The sequence below is a fragment of the Sphaerodactylus townsendi genome, linkage group LG04 (genome assembly GCF_021028975.2).
Source record: "Sphaerodactylus townsendi isolate TG3544 linkage group LG04, MPM_Stown_v2.3, whole genome shotgun sequence".
Lineage (NCBI taxonomy): Eukaryota > Metazoa > Chordata > Lepidosauria > Squamata > Sphaerodactylidae > Sphaerodactylus > Sphaerodactylus townsendi.
In genome coordinates, this window is record NC_059428.1 from 137,018,612 (window position 1) to 137,044,751 (window position 26,140).

At 46.1% G+C, this 26,140-nt stretch overlaps 1 protein-coding gene across 3 annotated transcripts in view; it reads left to right on the top strand.

The window, feature by feature from the left end:
- The window catches only part of ST3GAL5 (ST3 beta-galactoside alpha-2,3-sialyltransferase 5), a 30,161-nt gene extending 4,294 nt beyond the window's left edge, over window positions 1-25,867 (top strand). For 2 of the 3 annotated variants that reach the window (XM_048494398.1, XM_048494399.1), the window contains exons 2-7: window positions 6,639-6,747; window positions 16,378-16,492; window positions 19,804-20,147; window positions 20,332-20,518; window positions 22,909-23,067; window positions 25,355-25,867. In XM_048494398.1, the coding sequence (XP_048350355.1) occupies window positions 6,710-6,747; window positions 16,378-16,492; window positions 19,804-20,147; window positions 20,332-20,518; window positions 22,909-23,067; window positions 25,355-25,618 (1,107 nt within the window). In that variant the 5' untranslated portion in view covers window positions 6,639-6,709 and the 3' untranslated portion in view covers window positions 25,619-25,867. The remainder of the gene's footprint in view (window positions 1-6,638; window positions 6,748-16,377; window positions 16,493-19,803; window positions 20,148-20,331; window positions 20,519-22,908; window positions 23,068-25,354) is intronic. The other variant, XM_048494400.1, reaches the window with a different exon arrangement.
- Window positions 25,868-26,140: the final 273 nt, after the last annotated feature.

Consider the following 26,140-nt stretch of genomic DNA (forward strand, 5'->3'; position numbering starts at 1 on the left):
CAACAGCTTCTGGCCTTAGCTGAAGCGGATGAATGGCCTCCACCATATATAAATTCAAAAGAATACATAAGCCCCCCCCCCCTCCCTCTCTCTCTGGGAAGAACCTTTTGGTCATCTGGGAGTTGCTTTTAGGCTGCACCCTTAGCAATTAAGGACAAATCTCTGCAGTGTTTTGGAATTCTTGTCAGACTACAAGAAGTCTGAAATAGGCATTCAGAGAAGGAGATGGAAATTCAGACTTGTACTGTGTCTTACTTAGTCAGGTTTGATATTAATCCAAATTGGCTATGTATTTTTTGGCAATGCTTGGGAGAGAAATACAAAGGAATGAGTGGAGGAAGTAATAAAACATTATTGAGAAATCTAAAACATTTTGAAAGCTTATTTTAAGTTAGGTATGGCACTTAAAATACTTTTAGGAGATGTTATAACAGTTGTTAAGCATTTTTGAAAATGTTGTCTAAATTTTGTTAATCTCTGCTTGTGTGCCATGGCCCATTGCTGTGTTCAGATTTGTGGAGTTGGGGAAATGTTCTATAATGTGTGATGGTGGCTTTGAGATGACTTGGTGCAAAAAATCATTCTTTGGCTGTAGTGGGGAGGTGGTCATAGGTGGCCAGTGCATGGGGGGAGGGAGACTTGCCTGGGGGGGGGCCGCAAATCCAATTTGCGAGGGCTCCAATTTTTCCCTAGCTACACCTCTGATGTCACAACATGGAATCAGAGTAGGAAGAGAAGTGTTTAAGGATGCTATTTTGGGCTGTATCAAGAGAAGTATAATGTTTGGATCAAGGGATGTAATTGTACCTGTTGGGGGATTCCCCCCTCGCCGGATGCCTCCCCACCCCCAACCCAACCCCCCTTCAACTCACTGGAGGCCTGGAGAAGGGCCCCAGCTGACCATGGAGTGACGCAGCAGAGGCGTCGGGACATGGGAGCTCTATCTACCGAGGGGGGCAAGAATTAGAGACTCTGCTTGGGATGCCCAGCAGCACCAGATGAGGTGGGGCTGAGAATGCAGGCCCGGATGAGTGCCGAGATGCCAGTGAGTGTGGTCCCATGGCGTCACTCGCCTGTGGCCTTCGGAAAGGGCCGGCAGCTGCCAGAACTGCCCCAAGTTTGCATCAGTGGTCCCAGGAGAGGTAGCCTGCAGCCTAGCAAGGCTCAGTCGGCCGGGCAGGAAGTGGGATCTGGCAGTGGCCAGCCAATCCCGGGCATGGACAGGCCCTGGTGGTTGGCAGAGGGTGGGATGGGTTGCAGGGAAGAGACCAGCTAAGGGGAGGGAAGGGGGAGGAAGAGGATTTAAGGGAGAAAGGGAGGCAGGAAAGGTGGTTGTTGTGAGTGGAGGAGGAGGAGATGGAAAGCGAAGAGAAGCCACAGTTGATAGGAGGAGAAGAGAGTGAGGGACATGGGCAGGTGGAGGGGAGGAGGCTGCAGAAGAACTGGCAAGGGGGGTGTTTTTCTAAGAAACAGCCAGGGCCCCAGACAAACTGTGCCAGCTTCTAGGAACCCCAAGTCAGCAACCTGAGGCCAAGAACGGGTAGGACAACACCGAGTAAGGGAAGGTGGCCTCAGGCCTCAGCGGGCAGGACCGGGGAGGTGGAGTGCTACAGTACCTCTGTATTCTGCATTGGTGAAACCTCACCTGAAATACTGTGAACAGTTCTGGGCACTGCAATTCAAGAAGGATATTGACAAGCTGGAATGGTCCAGAGGAGGGCAACCAAAATGGCCAAAGGTCTGGAATCCATGCCCTACGAGGAGAGACTTAGGGAGCTGGGTATGTTTAGTTTGAAGAGAAGGTTAAGAAGTGACATGATAGCCATGTTTAGATATTTGAAGGAATGTCATGTTGGTGAGGGAGCAAGCTTGTTTTCTGCTGCTCCAGAGACTAGCACCAGGAGTAATGGGTCCAAGATGAAGGAACAGAGATTTCACCTAAACATCAGAGAAAACTTCCTGACGGTAAGAGCTGTTTGACAGTGGAATCCACTGCCTTGGAGTGTGGCAGAGTCTCCTTCTTTGAAGGTTTTTAAAGAGGGGCTGGATGGCCATCTGTCAGGAGTGCTTTGATTATGTGTTCCTGCATTTCAGGGGGTTGGACTTGATGGCCCTGGGGGTCTCTTCCAATGCTATGATTCTATGAAAGTGGAGTGAAAACTGGGGGAAGAAACATTAGAATCATACAGTTGGAAGATACCACAATGCTCATCCAGTTCAGTCTCCTGCCACAATCAAAAGCACTCTTGACTCCAGAGATGGAGACTGCACCACCCTATGAAGCAGTGAATTTCAAACATCTCTTACTGTCAGGAAGTTCTTTCTAATGTTTAGGTGGAAACTCTTTTCCTGTACTTTGAATCTGCTACTCCATGTCCTAGTTTCTGGAGCAGCAGAAAACAAGCTTGCTGCTTCCTCAATGTGACATTCCTTCAAATATTTAAACATGCTTTCCATGTCGCCCCTTAACCTCCTCTTCTCCAGACTAAACATACCCAGCTCTCTCCTCATAAGAAATGGATTCCAGATCTGTTATCATTTTAGTCACTCTCCTCTGGCTATGTTCCAGCTTGTCAATATCCTCCTTATGTTGAGTTACCCAGAACTGGATACAGGATTCCAGGTGAGGTCTGACCAGTGCAGAATAGAGAGGTACTATTACTTCCCTTGATCTACTAGAGCCGTGGTGGCGAACCTTTGGCACTCCAGATGTTATGGACTACAGTTCCCATCAGCCCCTGCCAGCATGGCCAATTGGGGGAAGAAACATTAGAATCATACAGTTGACCATGCTGGCAGGGGCTGGTTGGCCATGCTGGCAGGGGCTGGTGGGAATTGTAGTCCATAACATCTGGAGTGCCAAAGGTTCGCCACCACTGTACTAGAGCAGGGGTAGGGAAACTGCGGCTCTCCAGATGTTCATGAACTACAATTCCCATCAGCCCCTACCATCATGGCCAATTGGCCATTCTGACAGAGGCTGATGGGAATTGTAGTTACTGAACATCTGGAGAGCCGCAGGTTCCCTACCCCTGTACTAGAGACTATGCTCCTACTGATGCAGCCCAGAATTGCATTGACTTTTTAGCTGCCACATCACATTAATTTGCCACAGCCCACGTTCCAGGCTGGCTTCTGGCATGGGCCCTTCTTAAGGTCCTTTTTAGTCATAGCTTCAGTCATAGAGCTTGCAGAGCCTTGGCCCACCATGTTCCTGTCCTCTGGGAGGACAGGGGGATGTGCCAGAAGAGTGGAGGTGGGCAAATGTTACTCCAGTTTTCAAAAAAAGGGAGGGGGGAATGACCCAAATATGATTGGTCCATCAGTCTGACCTCTGTCCCAGGGAAGAGACTGGAACAGATTTTGAAGACATCAGTCTGTGAGAATCAGAAGGACAACTTGATGATTCAGGGAAGCCAGCACAGATTTGTGCCCAACAGGTCCTGCCGGACCAATCTTGTTTCCTTCTTTAGATTAATTTGATTTCTGAACCGCTCTCCCTGTCAGACTTTGATCGAGTGACAAGCTTACTGGTTCGAGGGAATGCTGTCGGTGTCATTTCCCTCGATTTCAGTGAAGCTTTTGATAAGGTTCCCCATGATGTTCTGATGGGTGAACTAGAAGACTTGGACTGGACTATTAGATAGTTAGGTGGATAGGGAACTGGTTGGAGAATTACACCCAAAGAGTAGCTGTTAACAGCATTTTATTTGAATGGAGGGAACAGACCAATGAGGTATCACAGGGCTTGGTTCTGGCCCAATACTTTTTGTAAATGATGTAAATGATGAGGGGGTGGAGGGACTCTTGTTAAATCTGCAGGTGGCATCAAATTAGGAGGAGCAGTGAACTATCAATTTCCCCATCCAGACAATGACTCACTTGATGGGTTCAAGAATTTTATTGATGACATGAGAAAGACAGGAGAAGACTGTTCTGGCGAAAAGGCACCAAAGCAGTTGATAATACATTTCAGCAAATCCTCACCCCCACATGTGAACCAAGTCAGTTAGGAAAAGTCCAGCCTGAAGGAAAAGTCCCAGCCACCGAGCTCCAAAGCCAGGGTAACAGATAAAGCAGCACCTGCAAAAGCTAAAGCTCTCCCCGGCAATCCCCCGCCCCTCCCAGCAATGGCATCCTGACATGAACACACCAGAAGACAGAATTCAATAAGATCTGAATGAACTGGAAAAGTGGGTGGATGTGAGGAAGATTAAATTTATCAGGACAGGTGCAGTGTTCTATGCCTGGTTAACATAAATGTGGAGCGTGCATACTGGTTTAGGGATACTCTTCTGGGTCGCTCTGTGTGTGTGAGAGAGAGAGAGAGAGAACAAGATCGTGGGGTACAGGTGGACTCTTAAGCCAAACATGAGCAGCCATTGTGATATAGTGGTAAAAAAGGCTAATGTGATCTTGGGGTGTATCGACAGTGGCCTGACATACAAATCACAAGATGTCATAGTCCCACTGTGCACTGTGTTGGTCAGGGCGCACCTGGAGTATTGTGTGCGTTTCTGGAGGCCTCGCCTTAAAAAGCATGTAGGGAGAATGGAGTGGGTGCAGAGGAGAGCCACGAGGATGTTCTGGAGTCTAGAGACCAGGCCCTACGAGGAAAGGCTGAGGGACTTGGGAATGTTTAGCCTGGAGAAGAAGAGACTGAAGGGGGACATGATTTGAAGGGCAGTCACTTAGGGGCGGGGAGGGAGCTGTTTCTGTTGGCAGCAGAGGATAGGACTTGAAACCCTGTGTTTAAAAGACAGGTGGAAAGGTACCATCTGGCTATTATGGAAAACATTTTACAGTGAGAGTCGTTCCGCGCTGCTCAGGGCGGCAGAGGGCTCCACCTCACTGGCTGTCTTCAGGCAGCAGCTGGCCAAGCAGTTGTCAAGGATGCTGTAGGCTGATCCTTCGTTGAGCAGGGGATGGACTGTGTGATGTGTCTGGCTGCCTCCAACTGTATGATTCAATGATTGAGACTGCTGCACCCTTCTGCAGGGAGTTCAGCCTTGGGGCAAGCGGACTCTCAGTACCCCAGGAGCCACTACCTGCTGTGTACCTGAGCAGGATTGTGCTCCCCCGTCTCACTGAGCTTCTAGATTTCCCAGGATTCAAGGACTCCCAACCTTATGGCTATTCCACCCCCCACCCCCCAATTTCCAGCCCTGCCAGTCAGCTACTTTTCCTGCTGGGGCCAATGTTTCCTGGCCGGACCCAGTTCCTGCCTCCCTTGGCTGACTCTCAAGGAGACCCTTTCTCCTAAAGAAGATTCCTCCAGGAGAGGAGAGTTTCTTGCACAGCTGACTGCTGGTCTCCCAGTCTACTATTTCTCTGTCTCTGCAGACCCTTCAATGCTCCCCCACCCCCACTGCCCTGCAGCTGCACTGCTGCTTCTCATAGGGCTGGGCCTCTGCTCTCCCTCTGGGTCCCTGAGGTTAGGATGATGTGGGGTGTACCAGGACCACTCCATATCCCCCCCCCCAACCAGGTGAGCCATACCCTGTTTCCCCTAATATAAGACATCCCCAAAAAATAAGACATAGTAGAGGTTTTGCTGAAGTGCGAAATATAAGGCATCCCCCGAAAGTAAGACATAGCAAAGTTTTTGTTTGGAAGCATGCCCGACGAACAAAACACAGGAAAAATAAGACATCCCCTGAAAATAAGACATAGCACATCTTTGGGAGCAAAAATTAATATAAGACGCTGTCTTATATTCGGGGAAACACGGTACTAGCTCCTCAATGCTCCCCAGATCAGAATAACAGTTATAAGTCTTTGTTATACACTACACTGCTTATACTACCACACAGTGCTACAATAGTTTTTTCTGTCCTCTAGTCTTGAGCATCCTGCATGAAGTGCTTGTGTGAAAAGCAAGGGTTTTTTTGCATATCAAATCGGGCAGAAACTTCTGTTTATTATTGTAGATGAATGTATTTTATGCCCTGTCTCTGTCCCCAGTGGGGACCCAAGCAGCTTCATTTTCTTCTCACAACAACCCTGCAAGGTAGGTTAGGCTGAGAGTGTAAAACTGGCCCAAGGTCACCCAGCCAGCTTCCCAGGCAAAGGTGGGATTCAAATTCGAGTATTCCAGTTTTTATTTCAGACACTCGAACCACCACGCTGAACCTCTAGGTCAGGAACTTGTTGAACTGTCTTTGTTTGCTAAAGGAAAAGATACTCTTCACGCTCTTTCTCTGTACCTTCCTGGTACCTCATGAATAACCTTGTCAGTTCTAGATACCAGAGGAATGTAGAGAGAATATGGGCCAGTCCCTTTTAGTTTGGGCACTGCTGCTCCCATACATTTTTATGCTCCTAGCTTTACTTTCTTGTGTACTAAATCTGCCACAAATGGACAGCTGCTTCCTTTTTTAAAAAAGGTGAAGGATAAAGAATATTCCTCGTTTTTAATTCTTCGGCTAGCTAGAAATTGTTCAGACGAATTGCTTTTCTTGAAATCTTTCTGTTGCAACTTGTCTGGCTTTGCTGGCCTGTTGAATGGTAAGCAGTTTCTTTATGTCAGGTTTTTGCACAGTTATTTTTTTTTCATGGTGGACTGTTTTATTAGTGAAGATGGATGTGGTCTGAAGTACAAAACTATCTTTTATAGAGAAATTTGTTTTTCTTTGCAGCGGTGCTGAGTGACGATGTCTGTTTTGCTGAAGACTGAACATTTGTGTTCTGTTCTGTACTCTACGTGAAGATGAAACGGAGCAGTGGGGTTTTAAAAGGTATTTTGAAGTAAGTGTCTTTACCAAGTGTATCAAGTTGCAATTAAAATATCACAGGACAGAGAGTAAAAATCTAATTGCTGAATTTGTTTTAAAAGTAACATTTGCCGCCAAATTCTACAAAGTTGCAATTGTTGTAGGCCAGTGGTGGCGAACCTATGGCACTCCAGATGTTAATGTACTACAATTCCCATCAGCCCCTGCCAGCATGGCCAGTTGTAGGCTAACAGGTCTAAAGCTGTTCTTAAATGGTGTTTTCCCTTGTATTGAGTCTTTGCAGTAGAAAAGGTCTGCTGTCATCTATATATATAAAAATGGAACCATGTGTTTGTTGCTTCGAGAATAACCCCGCACCTGCTGGCCCAAATGCTCTGAAAATTTCACAGACACTTACTCATTCCCCCGACTGTGTTCTTATGTACCTCCCGCTGTCAGACAACACACCTGGGCCAGGTAAAACATCTTTTTTCCTGGCGCACCAGGCCATGAAGCTGCCTGTGTGTAACTGTCACCCTTAGAATGTTTGTGCCCTTAGAAGGTTCGCTCAGATGGCCAGATAGGAGCAGCGAAAACAGTACATAGGCAATAACTCAAGTGGACGTGAAACACATACACCCATTGCCATGTGAGACATCAGGTGGGGTTCCCCCCCTCGCACGCAGGTACCTTTCACTCTCTATGCCTCACCCACTGCTACCACACAACACACCTATTCTCATACACATTCACCGGAGGGAGAGGGAAGGGACGGAGTGGGAGGCATGCAAGGGGAGAGAAGTGAGGGAGGGGACAGAGAGTGAGGGGTGGCATGCAAGGGAGGGGAGGGAGCAGGCCCAGCATCTGGATATGGCCTGCCCACCCTAGCAGAGGGAGACGGAAGGGAGGGAGGGGGAGGGGTGGCATGCAAGGGAAGAGAGGGTGGGAGAGGGAAGGGAGCGAGGGGGAGGCATGCAAGGGAAGAGAAGTGAGAGAGGGGAGAGAGTGAGAGGTGGCATGCAAGCTAGGGGAGGGAGGGGGCCCAGCATCTGGATATGACCCACCCACTCTAACAAAGGGAAAGGGGAGGGAGGGAGGGGGAGGGGTGCCATGCAAGGGAAGAGAAGTGAGGGAGGGGAGAGAGGGAGGGGTGGCATGCAAGGGAAGGGAGGGAGGGCCCAGCTAGCCTAGATTTCCTGAATACTGAAGTTACAGTTCAGAAAACCAGGTTGCCTCCAAGGCACGCGTTACTCAGGAGTAAGCTCAGTAAAGCAGCCGTGACATACTTTGAATGGAACAGAGTCGCGCCCCTCAGAGGGTTTACTCAGAAGCGACACCCATTGCCACCACCCCAACTTACTCCCAGGTAAAGGATCGTGACCAGCCAGCCTAGATGTGTGGGAGGGGTGCCTTTCCATTCCCTCCCAAAGGAATGCGGTCACACACATCAATGACCTCGCACAGTATCAGCTTGCGCGTTTCCATGAGCACGTACTGCTGGCCTCTGCAATTGATTTGCTGCTACTGTTCCTTTCCCATTTCACCACAATAAGCCACAGCAACGCATGGCTGGGCCCCGCTAGTTTAAAAAAAATGTGCTCCATTTAAAAATACTTATTGCTTTATTCATCTGTAGTTTTTATTTTAATGTCATTCTTTAGAATAATCATTTCAGCTATTTCTAACACTTGAATGTGGGGTTACCACCTCGTTCCTTTAAAATGTCCTGAAATATACTGGTGTTATTGATTGGGTCATAATGCATTATGATATTAAGTGACTGTGAGTCTGTTCATTACGTCAGGAGGCAAAGTATTAATATTGGACCTGAACTTGGAAGAGGAAAGTCAGTAGTTGAATTTAACTGGCAGCAGAGCAAAACCAAAAGTCAGGGGCCAGACCACCGAAAGGATGAGGCCGGGAACGAGAAGCTTGGAGATGAGTAGGAGATGAAAAGTTGTTAGTTTAGCCTAAAGGATCCAAGGCCTAGTGCAGGATCAACTGTCCCTTGAAGCCATCCCCGTCAAACGAAGCCATCCCCATCCAATCTGCCACGGTTGGGAGTTGGAGGTGCCTGGAGGAAGGAGATGTCCGACCTCGTCTCGCCCAGAGCAGTAGCACGTCACCATGGCAAGGCGGACGTCTTGTCCGATGAGGCACATGCTGCCTGGCCCTCGCAGCTTGGCCGGACACCTCCAGCCAGGCTCTCCTCTCCTTTGCAGGGGCATGGCCAGGGAGGGAGTGGGCACAGCCTTTTTCCTGGGCTCTCCCCCTCCTAATCCATCCCATCCCCATGACATCAAATATTAGCAGGATTTATCCTTATTCTGAACTTTTGCTTTGTCCATGAGGGCAACATTAACGGTGTTCTTGAAGGAGTACGTTTGATCAAGGGGTGCTGTTTTATTGAAACAAGTAGGGCATTAGTGAAAGAACTGCTCAACTGCTGGCCCGGCATTCCCTTTTGAGCAAAACTAGGCCAGAAGGGGAATCTCTGTTCGCAGTGATCAGAACCAACTCCTGCCACTTCCCCAATTTATTCCTTCCCCCTCCATTTATTTAAAATTGGGCTGAAGAGTGAGAGAGTCATGACAAATTCTGGAACTTCCCATCTGTGGCAAAAGAGCATCAGAAGAGGACCCTTTGATTCAGCTATGAAGGCCACCATTTCCCTCAGCAGCGTGGTGTGTGCAGAGCTGTCCTGCAAAACAGACTGGAGGTTCTTCTTCACTGCCAGAGCTGATGTCTTTTATGAGTTTGTCTGATCTCCTTGTAAAACCATCTAACCCCGGGGTCATTATCTTCAAATCTCTTGGAAGCAAATTCCTGAAGTAGGTTAGATACAGCATAAATTAACAGATTGAAAAAATAAAATACTCCTGGAAACGTCTTTCTCACTTTGACACCACCCCAGGGTAGCATTCCTTCTTTCCCCCTTTCCCAAAGGTAGCCTGCAGGGCTCTAATGAAGACAGGATAGGGTTTGTTCTGTAAACCACATGTCTAAATTTGAACTCTGTGCACACAGATAGAGTATTTAAGCCAGGGTGGTGCTGGGCTAAAAGTGTTGGCCTAGTATCCAGGAGACCCTGATTTGAATCCTGACTCAAACTATGGAAGCTCTTTGAGGGATCTTGGGCCAGTTGTACTTTCTCAGCCTGACTGAATTCATAGAGCCGTTGTGACAATAAAATGATGGTGGAGAAGAGAACAGTTTAAACTGGTTTGGATCCCCCATTGAGGAGAAAGACAGGGTGTCTATGAATTAAATAAATAATGTGAATTTAGTTTATGAATATTATATCTTTTTATACAGTTTAATCATTTAAGGCTGATTTTGCACTTTCTCCTGGAGGCGGAGGACATCTCATTGGGTAGTTCTGTTCCCTTTACCAGGAGGCAGGAACTTCACAATTTTTTCTCTCACTGCCTCTTGGCTTGATCCATTTCCTCTCCTCGCCAGTATTGTTCCTGCCTCTAACAGGAGAGCACGGCTTCTTTCAGTGATCCATTACTGAATGTTTGTTTGAGAGTTTTACACATCTCCTTCTTCCTCTTGTTCCGTCTGTGTGAGTTCTGTGTTGTTTTTTAGTCGTCTCTTCCCTGTTCCCTGCGTCTTGTTAGTGAGTGACTTGTGGAGATGCGGGTAGGCAGCGGAGTGGCCGATTACCACGGGTGCCATTTTTGGCGTGAAAAGGCAACAGCATGGCTGAGAGGTCCTTTTGTCCCATCAGGGAGATGTTTCCCATTCCTCCACAGAGGCTACATGGGTGAGAACGGCCAAGGCTTCTGCACCCCAACCAGTGGTAGCTCAGGAAGACCCAGAGGAGGGGATGAGCAATTGCCCAACCCACCCAGGATCTGTGAGCATTGCAGGGAAGAAGAAGAAAAAACAAACGAAAAAGGGGCAGACAACAGGCACGAAGCGCAAGCAGCCCCCCCCTTCGCACAAGCAAAAGGAGCATCGTAGATCCAGCCTCCCACTGGTTGACACAGTTGAACATACCACCACTCCGGTGGTGGGGCACAGGCAAGATCCCCCCAGTAATGTTCAGTTGTCAGTTGGAGGGCGGGGGCGAAGGAACTCAGTCTTCTAACCATAACAGTTTTCTGCTATGAAACAACTCCGGTGCTTGGAGTAATATTCCCCTTTTGAATTTGCTCAGTTCCTCTCCCAATCAATCAGACAAGAATTTTCTCTGTCGCAGCAGGGGCAGGTGGCCCAGAAGGGAAATGCTGCCCAAACAGCCAGTACCAATATCTGTGGCAGCCACTAGGGGAGAGCAGCACTCTTCACATAGCTCCCTTGAGGAAGAGGGATGCCTGGATGATGCTAGCGAGTTTTCTGACTCTGAGCTGGTTTGATTAGAGGAATCTGACCCAGCACTGAGTTTCTTTAAACCTGAGGATCTTTCACTGCTCATTACTAAAACCATCTCTGCTCTGGATCTGCGTGATCCAGCTGACGCTGAGGAGCCTGTGAGTTAACACCAGGGGAAGCCTATTAAGGACTGTCCCAAGGGGAATCAGAATTACTTCCTGGAGGAACGTGATCCTTCAAAGTTTTTTCCTTTGCCAGAGTCCTTTGAGAGGAAAATAAAACATGAATGGCAGAATCCTACTGCCAGTCAAGCATTTCCCCCAGCATGTAGAAAGCTGTATCCCATCCCTGGTTATGTAAATGGACCCCTACAAGTTCCTATGCTAGACGCACCAATGGCTAATTTGCTGTCGGGAAATTTGGTTTCCAAAGATGGAGAAGGAAGTGTTAGGGATCCCCTGGCAGGAGATCAGAGGTGGCTTTGAAAAAGGCGCATGAGTGGCTGGCCTTAGTCATGAACATTTTCATACCTTCCTCTACAGTCTTCAGGGCCCGGTTAGTCTGGATTAAGCACATCACTGACCTTCCTCTGGAAGACAGGGCAGTCAGAGAGGGCCCGGATAGGTCATTGATTGGTTCCTCCTTTTTGGCAGATGCCACACTAGATGCACTCACACTAACTGCCAGATCTTTGGTTTGCTCTGTTTCAGCCAGAAGGAACCTGTGGCTCCGTTCCTGGCTGGCAGATTTTCAATCCAAAACTGTAGTCGCTGGGTATTCCTTCTAAGGGCAAAATCTGTTTGGCAAGGACCTTGAGCAGTATCTTATTTCATGGGTGGGGAATCCCCCAGGGTACAATCAGTGGGTTTATGCCTCGGACGTAAAAGCTCCGCAGTTTGTAAAGGCGTTTCATAAGGCGTTCCCTGGACCGGCCGGGTGGAGGGGGGGCCTTAAGGGAGGCGGCATGTAAAGAGGAGAACGGAATTTGACGGTTTGAGTTCTGACACTTGTTTTACTATTGCAGTTTGTGCCATCTCTTGCTTGGCGCTATTCCCAGACTTGCCTAGCCTTGAGTGTGTGAAAGTGTTTATTAGTATCTGAAAAGGCAGGTAAAAGTTTTCTTTAGATTTCACTGTTCTCTTGCTGTTTAGTTCTCTCAAGAACCACATTTCGTCAAAACATATAATAAAGATCTTTCTGCTTTCATGAAGATACTTTTGTATGGACTCTGATTGTTACAGCAGGGGAAGTGGTCCGCAGCAATGAGGCATGTCCCCATCAATATCCTAGAAATGCAGGCAATTTACCTGGCACTCCGTCATTCTGCCCACAGCATTCACCATCAGCACGTTCTCATAAGAACAGATAATACATCGGTGAAGGCCTATCTATAAACAATCAGGGCGGATCCAGGTCCTCAGCGTTGCGGAAGGAAACGGTCAGAATTTTGACATGGGCAGAAGTTCACCTGGCATCAATCCGAGCAGAACATATTAGCGGAGTCTTAAACACCAGGGCGGACTGGCTGAGCCGGCAGGTGATATCCAATTCGGATTGGAAGCTTCACTCAGAGGTCTTCCAAGAGATAACACACAGGTTTCCCAGCCCTCAAGTGGATATTTTTGCATCCCCTCAGAATGCACAGCTACCACTTTTTATGACCCGCTATTTCCATGCCAAGGCTTTGGACATGGATGCTCTGGTAGCCCCATGGCCCCAGGGTACAATGTATGCTTTTCCTCCAATCCCCCTTATCCCCAATCTACTGCACAAACTGATGAGGGAACAAACCACGCTCATAATGATAGCACCCTTCTGGCCCAGGAGACCGTGGTTCTCCACCATCAGAGAATTATCCCAGGGGATGCCATTCCATCTACCAAGCAGACCGGACTTACTGATTCAGAGTCCAATTTGGCATCCAGAATCAGATCATGTACAACTGACCATCTGGCTCTTGAGAAGTCAAATTTAAAGGCCAGGGGTTATTCAGAGGACGTTATCACAACGCTTTTGGCTTCCAGGTGAGGGTCCACAACCCGTATCTACAACTACACCTGGAAGACGTTTGTCCAGTAGTGCATTGAAAGGGACTTGAACCCAGAAGTACCTCCAATAAGTGGCATTTTGAGATTTCTCCAGGATGGTTTTAGGACATGATTATGGGCATCCACCCTTAAAAGACAACTGGCTGCCTTGTCCACGGTGTGGTCAGACACTACAGGTTTGCAAGTGTCCAGACATATTAATATCCGCAGGTTCCTCTAGAGGGGTGAGTCAGTCACAACCCCCGGTGATTCACCGTTTCCTGCCTGTTATTTCTCATATCAATCACTACAGCGAGAAGGGTTTCAGAGATCAGGGCATTGTCTATTAGTTCCAATTCATGCTCTTTTCATCCAGACAAGATGATATTATGTACCAACCCAACTTTTAGATCTAAAGTATGTTCAGGTTTCCACTTAAAACAAGATATTCTTTCTGCCTTTTTCCCTAAGCACAAAGGGGATAATGAAAAGATGTGGCATAAAACTAGATGTACATAGGACTGTTAAAATTTACATTTTACGTACTGAAACAATTAGACAAACGGACAGTATGTTCATCAGTGTTTCCCATCCAAAATTGGGACAGCAAATGTCCACATCGGCCATTAGCACAGCACTTAAATTATGCATAGTAGAGATGTACAAAAACGCCAATCTCTCTGTTGAAGCGCTATGACAAATGCTGCGCTCAGGCAACCGGTGTTCATAGAGAACATCTGTAAAGCCACAGTTTGGTCCTCCTCATCTTCATTCGTGCAACACTACAAAATCCAGTCCTGGGCAGCCTCTAGGACGGTATTTGGTATCAGAGTGTTGCAACACGTCTCCAGAGACTGTTAGATCCCACCCAGAGAGAGGGAGACACTGCTTTGGTAGGTCCCAACGAGATGCTCTCCGCCTCCAGGAGAACGATCCATTGGCACTTACCGCGAAGGGCCTTTCTCCTGGTAGGTCGGAGGGCATCTCGGCCCTCTCTCATAGTCTCTGTAAGTCTCAGACAGGGTACTACAGGATAACCAGTTAAGTTAGTTATAAACTCTGTTAATGGTAGTTGCACAACAATTTAATCAGTTATGTTAGTCCTGGTAAGGTACCAACATGATTAGTTTGAGTTCGAGTTAATGTTGTGATGGTGTGAGCTTGTTTTGTGCACTACATGGTCAATCCGATACTGGCGAGGGGAGGAAATGGATCAACCCAAGAGGAAGTGAGAGAAAAAATTGTGAAGTTCCTGCCTTCTGGTAAAAGGAAGAGAATTACCCAGCAAGATTCCCTCCGGCCTATCAGGAGAAAGGCCCTTCAAGGTAAGTACCAATGGACCATTCTAAATGCTCCATAGCTGAGCTGGGAGCATACCTGCTGCGGGGCTTCTTACCTGCTTGTAGTTCCCCACTGCTGCCCAGCTCTTTCCTTCGTTTGAGTTAGGGCCAGTGTGGGAAGCCCCGAATGTCTCCCCAAAAGCCTTGTGCTTTCCCATATGCACCGCTTAAGCACCGTGAGCTCTTCCGCAGTCTCTTTCATGCATGCGTGGGCAGCCTCCATTTCCTGTGTTCAGATTTCCTGAATCTCGCCCCATTACCCCCACTCACTTTCACTATTTTAGTTTTACATGACCCTGAACACAAAACAGGCGCTGAGAACACAAAACAGGCCCTTGGCCCCTGCCGCCCCACCCCCACCCCCGGCTAAAATCCTTGCGTGTGCGACGGGATTGCCATCCTCCAACACCCCCCCCCCCCATCTAAAATGTAAATCCAAAATCCTTGTGTGTGCGAGCCAATTGCTGCCCTTCTGTTTGCGGCGCCGGCACACACTGCTTTTCTGCCCAAGGTTTCTCCCTCCTTTATAAAAACCAAGGTTTTTCCTTCTTTTTTCATTGCAAATGCGGGGAGGGTGCCGCTTCTCAGCGCCTGTCCGTTGGTGGGGCGGGCCAGAGCAGCAAGGTGGGAAAACTGGCCCCGTTTCTGCTACATATGAGTTTTGTATGGTGGTGGAAGTCTCCGGAGCAGCAAAGGGGCATTTCAAAAAGACCTCAACCTTTGCGGTTCAGGAAATTCACGGAGCAAAGCCATTGTTGCGGAGCGGCTTCAGGGTAAAAACGTTGGCAGCCACAGTGCAGCACCAAGGGCTCTACAAAACTTTCTATGGGCAACAGAGGGGCATTTTCGGCATGCAAAATCATCCAATTAAACTTGAGGTAAAGGTATTCAGTAACATTTGCCATGTATTTCACATAGGCCCGCACAAGTTTTCAAAGAGGTGCTGAGAATCAATTTTTTCTTAGCTACCCCATCTGAGCACACTGTTTACCTTGTGTCTGAAAATGTTTGCTCTCAGTCTGAGGAGGTCTAATGAAACCTTACCGCCCAAGCCTGTACTGAGCAATACAGCACTTCTCCTTACAATCTAACTTCCATTTTGTAACTGCTGTTGCTTAGCAGTTCCTGTACCTTGGGATTGTAACCTTACAGGAAAATGTTGCTATGGATAAATTGTAAGAATGTATATAGGTGTGTTCTCTATTTGGCTAGTTCTAGAGTATGGCTTCACCAGCCATAGTTTGTTTGTCTGAAAAATCAGCTTAACTGAAAATCACAAGGTAACATTAAATGGCTCTTCCTTATTCAGATGTTCAGTCTGTGCTAAGTATATCGTCCACCAGTCCCCACATTATTAAATGCTGCCAGTCTTGTCTGAAGGACGGTGTCCATATATATTGAATGTAGGCCTCCACCCTCATCTGGAATCCAGCCTCCAGATATGAGTAGAATCATTCGAGAGCAAGATGGATGTTGGGAGGGCACCTTCACTGCCAGTCCAGATAAGATGGTATTGATAACTGCTGAAAGATCCAGAAGAAACATCAAGGTAGCCCTCCCCCTCTCCTGTTACGTTACTCAGCGGCCAAGACTGTTTCAGTTCCAAATCCAGAACTGATTTGGATAATCAGCCTTACCCTAAATTACCTGGAGTTATAACAGCATTACCCAAGAAGGGAAGATTTGTGACCATTTGGTAACTAGAACAATTCTTAGGATCCTGGAGGGTTTTGTGGGGATGGGTAAATTGCACAGGTGGAGTTCCAGGTTTTCTTAATCTGATATAATTAGACAGAAGAGTTAGCAGAGATAAAACATCAAGGTCCAGGAATTGACCTGAAATACATGAAAAAATTTAAAAATGCATATGCTAGTACTTGCTGAATTGTGGATATTATTGATTTTTTAAAAGACATTTGTTCTGTTATGTAAGCATTATTTCTGGAGAGTTAAGAAGTGACCCCTTTATAATTTTAGGTGTGTGACTATCATTGTGGTTTGCGGCTTCATCCTTTACATGGTCAAATCAATCTTTGATTCTGAAGAATGTGATCTGATGAAAGTTGATTACGTGAACTATGAGCACGCAAAGGTTGGTCATGTACACAACTTAAGTAAATTTTGCTATTCCTTAACTGTCAGATATATGTTTATTTCCCTTAATTTCCTTCACATTTCTTTATGAATACTAAATTCTTGTGCAAGTGTGCAAGGCATACCAGAAAGCAAATCAGGGAATGAACTGAAAAATAAAAACACAGCAGTAGTAAACCTATGTAGGTTGGCTTGCAAAGCCTTTCATGGTACAATTATTTGAAAAATTGGAATTCACCTTCAGTCTTCTGGTGTAACCCCACATTGGGACTGTGTCTGCACACGAATCTGCTGATCCCATCCGGCCTGAAAACGTTTTCCCACTCACAGTGATGTTTACCAGATGGGGGGGGGGGTGCCCCCTCCACCCTCAGTTCCCTTCTTACCACTGTAGCATACAGTAGTCTTTCTCTAGCTCTGTGCTCCTTCATTATTGAGAGAAAATTGCTACTTTTCTGATCATTTTCACCACAAAGAGCGACCAGCTGCGGATGGTTGGAAGTGATACCAAAAGGTACCCCACGAAACATTACCAAGTCCGCGTGCTCCTCATGTCTCAGTAACGATTACTTTGAAGGCCTTCTTTATGAAGTGAATCTATTGTAGTACAGGGATGGATTGGTCAGACAACAATGAAGCTTGCCCGCTATGCCTAGGGGAGACATATAACACCCAGGCTTGCAAAATCTGCCTCAAATTCACCCCAAAGGCAAGGGCTGGTATAGCATTTCATTTGAAGGCAGCGGTCTAGGAAAAACCTCCAATGGTTCTCAGACACCAAAAGCTGCTTCCATTCGATCAGCACCAGCAATTACTGTCTCTGAGGTCATTAAATCTCCACTGTCAGCCAGTCCTGAGCTCATCTTGGTTAGTTACAGCATCCTTGGTTCCAACAGCGAAGGCACTCTTGGTTCCAGACTCTCCTCAGTTCTGGGACCCCCTTTGGCTCTGAGACCTTTATCAGTTCAGAGTCCACTGGCAGTTTTGAAGCACAAGTCGTCCGATGAAAACCAAGCCTCCAACCAAGAAACACCATAAGCATAAGGATAAGCTTAAGGAGGCCACGCAGACACAGGGCCGGGTGCCTCCTATATCCACTGCACCTCCAGGTATGGCACCAGTGCTGGCACTTCCCAAGACTCCCTTGGCTCATTCAGGGTCCCCAGCACCCTCCTTTTGGGATGTTGAGATGGAGAACATCCCAAGTAACCAAGCCGGACCGATGGAACCTGTCTCAGCCCCTGCATAGCAAATCCCCTCTTGGCCACCTTATATGAGCCATGTGTACCAGGGCTCACTAGGCCAAGCACACTGGGAATCTACCTTTTGGGGCGGCTCCCAACAGGCTACACATACACTCCTAGAACCTCAGTGTTTGGTGGACCAACCAGAGGAGTCCAATCCTGAAGAAAGGGAAGAAGCAGCGGCATTAGTATATATCTCAGAGGAACATTCAGAAACCTCATCTGACAAGAGGGTCAATCCAGTGTCACCCAAATAGGACTTCAGACTGTATTCTGAGTAAATGCTCCATATTATCACAGCTTTGAATCTGGAGGTGAGGGCATCTGATCCTCAGCCGTCTCCACCCTGATGCCCCTGGAATCATGACCTTCCTGGTCTCAGAAGGGTTGACAGAACTGACCGGGCAATGTGGCAAAAACTTTCCTCATTTCCTCCTTTATCCAGGAAGATTGAGAACTTTTATAGTGTAAAACCAGAGAGTTCTTGATCTTGCGTTCACCACTATCATCAATGATCACGGAGGAACTACAAAGCAAACCCTTTGCAGGCCATCACTCTATGCCCATGGTGGTGAACCTTTGGCACTCCAGATGTTATGGACTACAATTCCCATCAGCCCTTGCCAGCATGGTCAATTGGCCATGCTGGCAAGGGCTGATGGGAATTGTAGTCCATAACATCTGGAGTGCCAAAGGCTCACCACCACTGCTCTATGCCATTACATACAAAGAAGTAGATGCATACATGCTGTTAGCAGAAAGGTCTACTTTGCCAGGGCCTGAAACTTTTAGGTGGCCAATTACCTGGAGGCTACCAGTTGTTTATGTGAGAAAAGCTTTCCCTGCATTTGGACTCGATTGTAGAGGATGCACAGTAAGCTATCCAAGTCCTGCAAAATGAGGCAATCCATGTCTTGAAACGAGATAGCGGCAGGGAAACATACAGCTGACACATCAGCCAGAACCCTGGCTACTACAGTGACCACCAGGAGAAACTCCTGACTCAAGACCACTACCATACCTGCTGAGGCTTGGACCGAGGTCAAGGACCTGCCTTTTAAGGGGAACACCCTGTTTGCTTCCACTGCAGCTAAAGAAGAAGAAGGGCTTGGAGTTATATTCCGCCTTTCTTTCGTGTAAGGAGTCTCAAAGCAGGTTACAAACTCCTTTCCCCTCCCTGTCTTCATCACAGATACTTTGTGAGGTAGGTGAGGCTAAGAGAGTTCTGAAGACCTGTGACTAGGCCACAACTTCATTTTCCCTCCCTGTCTTCACCACACATACCTTGCGAGGTGTCTACTATGGTTCAGAAGCCGATAGACGAGATTTTGTCACATCTGTATGTTGGTATCCTGGAATAGTTACTTTTCCATTACTGGTAGGTTTTTGGCTATAGGTAAGGATTTATTGGCTCAACCTGCTTCTGTTCCAGCTACTGTCAAGAGATTGGAAATTTTTTACAAGGTGAAATTGGATAATTGTAGTTTCCTGCAAATTTATTTATTTTTTATTCCACCTCTTCCCTGATGAGGTCAAAGTGGTTTCCAACGGGTCCAAATACAACTACAATTAAGGTAATACAGTAAAATCCAGACTAAAATCCTCTGTACCGCAAAAGATCTCCATCAGTCATTTCTTGATGGTGATAAAAGCTCTGGATCTACTAACTTAATTGTTAGATCAGAAAGAAAGAGAGGTGAAGGAAGGGGAGGCCAAAGATGGTAACCATTTCTGTCTCACTATATGCCTGATGGAATGGCTCTGTCTTACAGGCCCTGAGGAACTGCATCAGATCAGACCAGGGTCTCACTGGACAGAGCATTCCACCAGTTTGGGGTCACCACCAAAAATGCCCTGGCCTGGTTCAAATGTGCATGCAACATGAGAAATTGTGAAAAGCTTAGGTTTTGTGGTAGCAGTTCTTAGGAAATGTCATTAAAATACAGAACTCTGAAGACTCAAAAAGAGACTGTCTCTCAAATGTTTGAACAGGCTGCTGTCAAGGCATAAATCCTGCTACTGGTACATCCTAATGTGTGTGACTTCCTGTGCTTTGATCTTCCAGAGAGCACAAAAGTATGCTGAACAAGTTCTGCAAGCTGAGTGTCGGCCATCTTTTGTGAAGAAACAGATGACCAGGTTGTTTGCAGGAAAATATAGTGTGCAGACATCTCCATTTGTAAGAAAAGATGTACATGTACAAAAAGCTGCCTTCAAATATGGGCCACCTTTTGGATTTCACAAGTTGTCTGAAAAACTGCAGAAGGTGTTGGATCTCTTACCTGAGCATGATTTACCAGAAAGCATGCAGCTGAAACCCTGTAAGCGCTGTGTTGTTGTGGGAAGCGGAGGAGTCCTTCATGGATTGGAATTAGGCTGTGCCTTGAATCAGTTTGATGTTGTTATAAGGTATCTTTTGCTTTCCTGAGGTTATATATTAAACATACTGTTCACTTTTGTGAAGAATCTCAGGTTTTTCATCCATGGTTGAATGTGTCTGTTATAATTGCTATAATGAAGTGAAAAACATGGAGATATTGTCCTTTTCAGTGTTTAGGATATGCATTAATTCCTATTTCTGTTCACTTTATAGATTAAATAATGCGCCTGTTCAAGGATATACGGATGATGTTGGTAATAAAACCACCATAAGAATGACTTATCCAGAAGGTGCCCCCCTGTCTGAACATGAGTATTATCCAAATGGCTTGTTTGTAGCTGTTTTATTTAAAAGAGTTGATCTGAGTTGGATTCAAGCGATGGTGAAAAATGAGTCCCTGGTAAGTCATGACATGAAACATACTTGGTCAGATTTTTGGTTTTATGTGCAACTTCCACATTCATTCATTCATTCATTCATTCATTCATTCATTCATTTATTTAAATTTATCGACCGCCCAATCCCCAAGGGGCTCTGTGCGGTGCACAACACAACTTTGAACCCAAGTAGCCTTTAAAAATATTAGCAAAATCAATATAGCCATCATGCCTGGTGTTCTTGGGACTTTGCGTAGTCAATCTCAGAAAGTCATTTCAGTTTCAGAGTAATTTCAGGGTTAAGCTTCATGCACAAAGGTAGGATTGGGTTACTGTAAATTTTCTGGAAGAAAATCATTTTAGTGTGTAAGGAGACAGAAAGTGAACATGGTGAACACAAGCTTTAGTGACTGAGCTGTGTGTTGTGTTGGTAGAAGCATTTGTTAAATTGAAGCACAGTTTAGATTGCTGCAAGCTTTGGTGGTTGTGTGGAATTCCTGTCAATTTTCTAAGGAAAAACTCCTTCAATTACTGTGGCGTATAGAGAAATGGTTTGCTTTATTCAAGAGTGGAAGGCATGTCATAGTTTTAGTAGACTGCTTATTCATATACTGTATCTCTACAAGCAGCTTCAGTTAGGAAAGTATTGCTGTATCTGTTCCCAGGTATAAAGAGGAAAGTTTGCAAACAACAATTATCATTACAGAGTATGTTATGTGACACTTTTAGGTACATACGCATAAACCATCACAACTTGTCAGTTTAAAATGCACCTGTGTGTGTGTGAGAAGACTGCTGTCGTCTTCCCATGAGATTGTGATGCAGGGGCGTAATGCCCATTGGGCAAGGTGGGCATCTGCCCAGGGCACCACCTTGTGGGGGGCATCAAAATGCAAGGTCCATTTTTGGGTATTTTAGTGGTTTTCCATTTTTGGCCTGCAGGGGCACAGTTTTTAGGCTAGCAGCACCAAAATTTCAGCGTATCATCAGGAGACTGTCCTTATGCTACCCCCCAAGTTTGGTGAGGTTTGGTTCAGGGAGTCCAAGGTTATGGACTCCCAAAGAGGGTGCCCCCATCCCCCATTATTTCCAATAGGAGCTAATAGGAGATGGGGGCTACAGTTTTGAGGGTCCATAACTTTGGCCCCCCTGAACCAAACTGCACCAAACCTGGGGGGTATCATTAGGGAAGTCTCCTGATGAGACCATGAAAGTTTTGAGACTGTGCCTTCAGAAATGTGCCCCCCCCCCCAGCCTGCAACCCCCATTGACAGCAATTCAGAAAACTCAATGCAGAACAAAGATTCTTGGGCAAATTTCTGGGATGTTCCTGCAGGGAGTGCATTTTTGGACATATCAGCACCAAAATTTCAGGGTATCATCTGGAGACTGTCATGATGGCACCCCCCAAGTTTGGTGCAGTTTGGTTCAGGGGGTCCAAAGTTATTGGACCCTCAAAAGGGTAGCCCCCATCTCCTTAGCAAAGAATGGGGGATGGGGCACCGTCGTAACTCTGTGCAATGGAGAGGACTGCTCACATTTTACTTCACTGTGAATTCTGTTGGGATACTAGGAGCTGCTTAATTTTGCCTTTCTTGTCTAGGCTTCCTAGATTTGATGATGGCTTAGTACAATGCTTGTTTGTGGATAAAGATATTAACATCTCTTATATAGTGGCAAAATTCTGCCATATTGCCAGCAGAGTACAGAATTCTATGTTCGGTGGCAGGTGACAGAATACTTCGTATTATTTGCTCCTTGTAGGTTTTGTTTTTTTATAATATTACTGATCAATGACTGTAAATAAGTTAACTGAACAATTTGAGTTTCCTTCTTGGCCACTGCAACAGAGCTTCCAGCCAAAAAAAACCCCCCACGAACCACATACATTGGGTTAAAGCAGTGGTTCTCAACCTGGGGGTCGGGACCCCTTTGGGGGTCGCCTAAGACTCTCTGCATCAGTGTTCTCCATCTGTAAAATGGATAAATGTTAGGGCTGGGGGTCACTACAACTGAGGAACTGTATTAAAGGGTCGCGGCATTAGGAAGGTTGAGAACCACTGGGTTAAAGGATCTGGGCTTCTCTATTTTCTTGGATGCTTTTATTGGCATGAGCCTCAGGTGATTTCTGGTTGCATTAGTGTCACTAGCAACAATTATTGATCTATTAACCTTTTCCCTATGCTAATAAACAGTGAATTGTGAGTGATCCAGCCAAGAGCGTTTAAAACAGAAGTTGTAAAACAGGTATCCATAGCAAACAGAAGATTCCCCCACCCCCACCCCTTGGTTAGTGGTCACTTGAATGATCAAATCAATATTGTATGTTATATAATGACAATGCTAAGTGATGCTTCTTGTATTTCTTTAAAGGTAATCAGTGTCATCTGTTGGAATTTTTTTTTCTGTTTAGCCACTCTGGGTGCGATTGTTTTTTTGGAAGCAGGTAGCTGAGAAAATTCCTGTGATGCCTGAACAGTTCCGCATCTTGAACCCAATAATTATTAAAGAGACTGCTTTGGATATTCTGCAGTATCCTGAACCTCAACCAAAGTTCTGGGGATGGGATCAGGTGTGTATTCATCTTTGGCAATAAAATATGCTGTTGTCTTGTGGTTTCTGTTGAGTTCAGTTAATGAGTTAGTGGCTGAGTTGCTCAGTTAATCTAAAATGGTGTTTTATTGGAAATAATACTAATACTGATGTGTTCACCCCCTGATCCTGAAAACGTGGAGAAAACTTGGACAGTAGTTTCCATCAGATCTCCTCTGCCATTGCGAAGCCCCATTTTATCTTCAGTGTTGTTCCTGAAGTCTGCTGAGCCCTAGGAACAAAATTTCAGGTTGCTCAGTAGTCTGAATCAGCAAGGGAAAGCAGGAAAATTCTGTTCTGCAAAATTAATGAATGGTTGGGTCTCCTCCACTGTCTTTTGCATCAGAGGGAAAAAATTCAGAAAGGCAACGAAATTTAGCTGAAGTCAGTGCCTGCCTGCCTGCCTGCCTGCCTGCCTGCCTGCCTGCCTGCCTGCCTGCCTGCCTGCCTGCCTGCCTGCCTGCCTGCCTGCCTGCCTGCCTGCCTGCCTGCCTTCTTTCTGCACAAACATGGATAAAAGTATTTTTCCTAGCCCCATAAAAGTTTACGGATAATACACAGATACCACTGAATTAGCCCTACCTAAAGCGAGTTGCAGTAATTCAGTCTAGAGGGGACCATTGCATGGATCACTGTGGCTAAATTGGTTTGGGACAGATAGGGTGCCAGCTGCTTCTCCTGGCTTGGATGGTGAAACACCATGCGAATGGTGTAATTCACATGCACCTCCACAGTCAAGAAGGCATCCAGGAATACACCTAAACTCTTGATAATCAGTGCAGCAGTAAGCTACACCCTGTCAAGACTTGGCAACTGACAGTCTCCCACCTGCTGCTTTTGGTTCAATTACAGGACCTCCATCTTCACTGGATTTAGGCTTAGCTGGTTCTCTTTCATCCATTTGATCACCACCTCCAGACAACTGGCCAAAACAGTTGGGGCAACATGCAGATGACCATCCATCAGCAGAAATTGGTGTGGCATGGGGGCATAGAGGATGTTGAGGCATGATCTCATCAATGGCCACAGAGAGCCGGATGTTCCAGTCCTCTATCAATCCATCTAATGAGTTGCTGGGAGGCAACATATGGAACCCTATTGGTTCCATAAGTCTGCTTGCCGCCTATACAGGAACGGTGTGGCATGTTTAAACAGGCCTCCAGGGTGTGGTGGTCCGACCATGGTACTTTCAATATTAATAATCAAATCCAGCCCATACCCATTCCAAAAATTAAATCCAGAGTATGGCCTACTCTATTTGTGGAGCTGGGAGAGTCCCAGGGCTGCCATGGAAAACACCAGGTTCAAGGCTTGTTTGGAAGCAGAGTTGTCTGCATGGACCAGAAGTTTGGGAAACTCCAACACCCAGCAAGCCAACAGCTTCAGCAGGGGAACTGTCTGTACATTAGGTGGACGGTACTCCAACCAAGTAGCCAGACTCTCCTCAGCATTCTGCTCCAGGCCAATACTCTCAATACCTGGTATTTCCAGAGCTGGGAGAGCCCAGTAGGAGAAAGCCTTCTGGATCAACATAGCAACTTCCCCTCTCCCAAACTTTAGTGACTGATGGAGGACTGAGAAACCTGGAGGAGCCAGCTCTTTCAAGGTTACTGATTCACCACCAGGTCCAAGTCTCACAAGCCAGATCTACCTTATGATCTGCAAAGCAGTCTTGCAGCCTTCTGGTCTTAGTATTGATAGATCTGGCATTGCACAATATCAGTGTTGGAGAAGAGGTAAGCACCCTAGTCTCCATGCCAACATGCTTTGGGATGGGACGCAGATTGGAAGAGCACCAAGCTTGACCACATGCTCTTCCTCTCAGTCTCCTCCCACTGTCATACCTTTTCCAACCCGATGACTGTGATCCCTCCCCCTAGGTAGGCCTCCCGAATAAGTGACATCTCTATTTCCTGTAGACTCTCCCCCACATTACAGACTATCCCATACTTTCCCTTTTCCTCAAATCATACGTTGATTAGGCTGATTCATTGTTCTCCCTGTAAAGACAGAGGATCACAGGGTTACGGATAAGTACCACCATGTCTTCTATCTCCCTACCACTTTCTCTCTATTAATCTGTTGAGCATTGGCTCCCTTGTTTTGGATCTCTGAGGGCAAGATGCCAGCCAAGCACATTTTGAACTTGAAAAAGTGGGAGCCCAATCTTTTTAATTACTGGTGACTAAGCATATTGATACCCTCAACACCATTATCATAAAAATAAGTCTGTGCTAATTAGGGCTTCTTCTTTGCTTTCCTTTCAGAACATACCTACAATTGGCGTCATTGCTGTTGTTCTGGCTACGCATTTATGTGACGAAGTGAGTTTGGCTGGATTTGGATACGAACTCAACCAGCCCAATGCGCAGTTGCATTATTATGACAACCTTTGCATGGCTGCAATGTATGAACAGACAATGCACAACGTGACCACAGAAACTGAATTTCTCCAAAAGCTGATACAAGAGGGGGTTGTGAAAGACCTCAGCGGAGGGATATACTGTGATTTCTGCCGCAAAACAAGCTAATAACTGAAATGGAGCCTGCTGGGGCAAGTTTCTGCCGGCACCTCGTTTCTGAAGAGATCCAGTCAGTGTTTCCATCATGCGAGCGCACAAAGAACTTCTCCCTTGCCTCTGTGTTTTTAAAGTTTTTAATATCACACTCATCTGATTTCTATGTATGAAAAAGATGCATTATTTCCCATATAAAATGTGGGTCATTATGATGTCCCTTATATGTATTTATGTGTATTAAATTGTTTATGTGTAGAGAAATGTCTAGAACATTTTAATTGTATAGGTCAACATTAGAAGTATAAGTTGTTTAATACAATGAAAGACTTTTTTCAGGTAGTGCAGAGTTCTAATAGATAGCATTTCTAGAACAGCATATAGAAAAATTTGTGAAACTGACAGTCATTTGTGGACAGACCTATCATTTATATATCTTTTAACAACCCTTTTCTGGGTTTTTTTAAAAATCAGTATTGGACATCAGTATGCCAATTGCCAAGTTTTAAAAGCCCTCAAAATACTTACTGTCAATGG